At 46.9% G+C, this 3,198-nt stretch overlaps 1 protein-coding gene across 1 annotated transcript; it reads right to left on the reverse strand.

Moving 5' to 3' along the window:
• Window positions 1-453: 453 nt before the first annotated feature.
• LOC130974469 (uncharacterized) lies at window positions 454-2,957 on the reverse strand. The gene is made up of 2 exons (XM_057899348.1): window positions 2,345-2,957; window positions 454-2,264 (listed from the first exon to the last, which is right to left on the reverse strand). The coding sequence occupies exons 1-2, from the start codon at window positions 2,955-2,957 to the stop codon at window positions 454-456; spliced, it is 2,424 nt and encodes an 807-aa protein (XP_057755331.1).
• Window positions 2,958-3,198: the final 241 nt, after the last annotated feature.

Below are 3,198 nucleotides of genomic sequence, written 5' to 3' on the forward strand. Positions count from 1 at the left end.
CAGGTGGTTCGGCCGCTCCGACAGAGGCAGGTGGTTCGGGAGCTCCGGGGGTGGATGACTCAGTTCGAGGTCACCCATATGACCTACGGACGGAGCGAAATCCACCTGATAGGTATACTCCATCGCGGTTCAGTCTGGGCATTATGGGTAAGGGACTGAGGTACTTTGGTGGAAAGAAGTGAGCTTCGGTTTAGGTTATCTAGATTTTATTTTCAGAGTTAAGTTAATGTAATTCGTGTTTAATGTTTGCTTTGGTAACTTATGTAACCTGTAGTTCCCTTTTTTGTATATTAACTTAAGAAAATCAGTTAATGACAATATTAAGCAGACATTTAGATATCAATGGATAGACTTCATTTGAAAAATACAAATAAAAAAGTACAAACACGAATGATAATAAAAGCACTAACTGACGAAATGCAAATTAAAAAGTACAAACATGAGTAAACTAAACTATGAACCAGCACCACTCGGTCCAGCACGCTGCGGACACCTACTCCGACTATGACCCTGAGCACCACAGAGACGGCATATCCGAGGACCACGCATGTCATGTGAGTCCATTTCATTCAGATATCGGGTCAGTTTGGGCATGCCTTTAGACGTTCGCCTCAGTGCGGGATTAGCGACCAATGTGGGTCCCTCATAAGCAGGCCATGTCTCAGGATCTCCTAAGGGTGTGAACTCAAACCTATAAACCTTACGAACTTCCGTCATCTTGTACACATCATGCACATACAACTGCCAATCAAGCCGCTGGTTAGCACAGCAAGCAATAACATGGCGACATGGTATTCGTTCAACCTGAAAGTGCCCACAGTCACACGTCCGTCGCGCTAGATCAACAACTAACACCTTTCCAGTAGTCATTTCGCGCACCTCAAACACCTCATTTCTTCTATCAAAGCGGTGCACAACTATGTTCCCAGCCTGTTGCATACTTGCTTCTATCCGCTGTTGCGCAAATGCGGAGTACGTAAATCCAGCACGCTTGCGTTCGTGAGACTCTGCACTCTTCCGTGTAAAGAGTTCATTTAACCTATAATATGTTGCTCGGACCAGCGCCAACACGGGTAGATTACGGGCACCCTTCAACACTGAGTTAATACACTCCACAAGGTTTGTTGTCATATGGCCCCATCGATGTCCCTCGTCGAATGCCAATACCCAATGTCTGAGTCCGATGGCATCGCACCACCTGGCATATGCCTCGCCTCGCTCTTCCAACCTCTTATAGTTGATATTGTACTCCTCCACCATTCTTGAATACCCTATATTGACAACAAGCTTCTGCAAGTGAGGGACTTTGAATGCCCTTAAGAAGTTACTGCCGATGTGTCTTATACAAAACATCCACCATGCTCTTGGAGGTTGCCAGTCACCACCGGAACGATTAACTGCTGCCCGTATTGACTCATGCCGGTCTGAGATCATACCCACACCGTCTTTTCTAACAACATACGTTCGCAGATTCCTGAGGAAGAAGTGCCACGCATCAGCTGTCTCACCTTCCACCAAGGCAAAGGCGATAGGCACAATGTTCTGGTTCCCATCTTGTGCAACAGCGACTAGAAGTGTACCTTTGTATTTTCCGTATAGGTGTGTGCCGTCAACCTGAACCAGGGGCTTGCAATGCCTGAATGCCCTAATGCATGGATTGAAACTCCAAAATACACGATGAAGTATTTTTACACCTTGTGCCTCCTCGTTCCCGTTGTAGAGTGGTCGTGTTTCTATTTGGACAACTGAACTAGGAATCTTCTGCACCATGACCGAGAGCCACCACGGCAATGCTTGGTAAGATTCCTCCCAATCACCGAAAATGAGCGCAACTGACTTCTGCTTTGCCAACCAAGCCTTTCGATAACTGATGGTATAGTTGAACCTTGACTGGACTTCCGCAATTATAGATTTCACCTTGATGGACGGGTCCGACTCGACCAGCGGCCTTATAGCCTCAGCAACTGTATCTGAGTCCAACTTGGAATGATCTTGTGAAATCGTTCCGATGGTGCACGTGTGCCTACCGTTGTATCTGCGTATCTCCCAACAACCTTTTCTCCGTATCAAGCTGGCTCGGATAAGCCAGTCACATCCACGCCCGTACATCTTGCATTTTGCATAGAACGTCTGTGGCTCAGACTCAAACACATCATAGTCAACTCCTCTAGATATAGTGAAACTTCTAATTGCTGCAACGACCGACTTTCTAGAGCTGTATTCCATTCCAATTCGGAACTCTCCGTCCTCAGGATCAGCAATACCTACAGAAAGCCGAAATCATCGTTTATTGCACACTCCAAGGTATAAAGTAACAAAAACTTCTTATTTAGTCAACACGTACCTCTGTTTGCATATTCCGGAAACTCGGGGGCATGCATGGCGTCGAGATCCAACTCACACATAAAAGGTGGAACCCCCATCGGTTGACTGCTCGAGGGACGAACCACTACATTCTCCACTGCTGCCTCAACTCCCACATCACCATCCTCATCTTCATCGCCGGCTTCATAAGTGGCTTCGAAGTCCTCTTCGCTGTCACTATTCATACCTTCGTACACTGCAGCTATATCATCATTTACATCTATATCATCTTGGACCGCTTCTGCCTCTTCAGCTTCAAACTCAACGTACAACTCAATCTGTGGGTGTCTCATATAAGTCTGCCGGTGAATTTGAAACATATTCTGCATACTCGCCTCATCCGTGATCGGAATGGTATCAAACTGTATTAAGCCACCAAAAACCACAACCGGATTTCGGTACAGAATTCTGCTCATTCTCATTAACGTACCATTCTCCATGCTTTGACATAGGCCGTTCTGCAGCTCCATTAACGTCATCGTGCATGGAACCACAAACGAAAACGAATTTTGTGACACAAACCTCACTCCCTCATGAGTATTACGTATTATCTCACCATTACGATACACCACCAAATTTGCGGTGTCCTCCATTACACCAACTACAGCATCAAAGAATCCTCACAACACACTCAAATCTCACTCACTCAGTATGGAAAACACTCTCGAGCTCTACCTTATATAGAGCGGTGAACTTACCACGCCCCCACGTGGTTCACACGTGGACCAATCACCTTCCGCCACGTCAGCACGCCACCTGCGTGCTGACGCAGCACGCCCCCCACGTGGTGCAGCAACGGGCCAACCAGATTTCGCCACGTCAGCACGCCCCCTG

This window comes from Arachis stenosperma, chromosome 4 (assembly GCF_014773155.1).
Source record: "Arachis stenosperma cultivar V10309 chromosome 4, arast.V10309.gnm1.PFL2, whole genome shotgun sequence".
Taxonomy (NCBI): domain Eukaryota; kingdom Viridiplantae; phylum Streptophyta; class Magnoliopsida; order Fabales; family Fabaceae; genus Arachis; species Arachis stenosperma.

Excerpts from the sequence above, each read along its gene's own strand:
- LOC130974469 (XM_057899348.1), bottom strand. The coding sequence starts at position 2,957 with ATGGAGGACACCGCAAATTTGGTGGTGTATCGTAATGGTGAGATAATA. Across the intron at positions 2,265-2,344 it reads TCCGGAATATGCAAACAGAG|GTATTGCTGATCCTGAGGAC; the intron begins GTACGTGTTGAC and ends GGCTTTCTGTAG.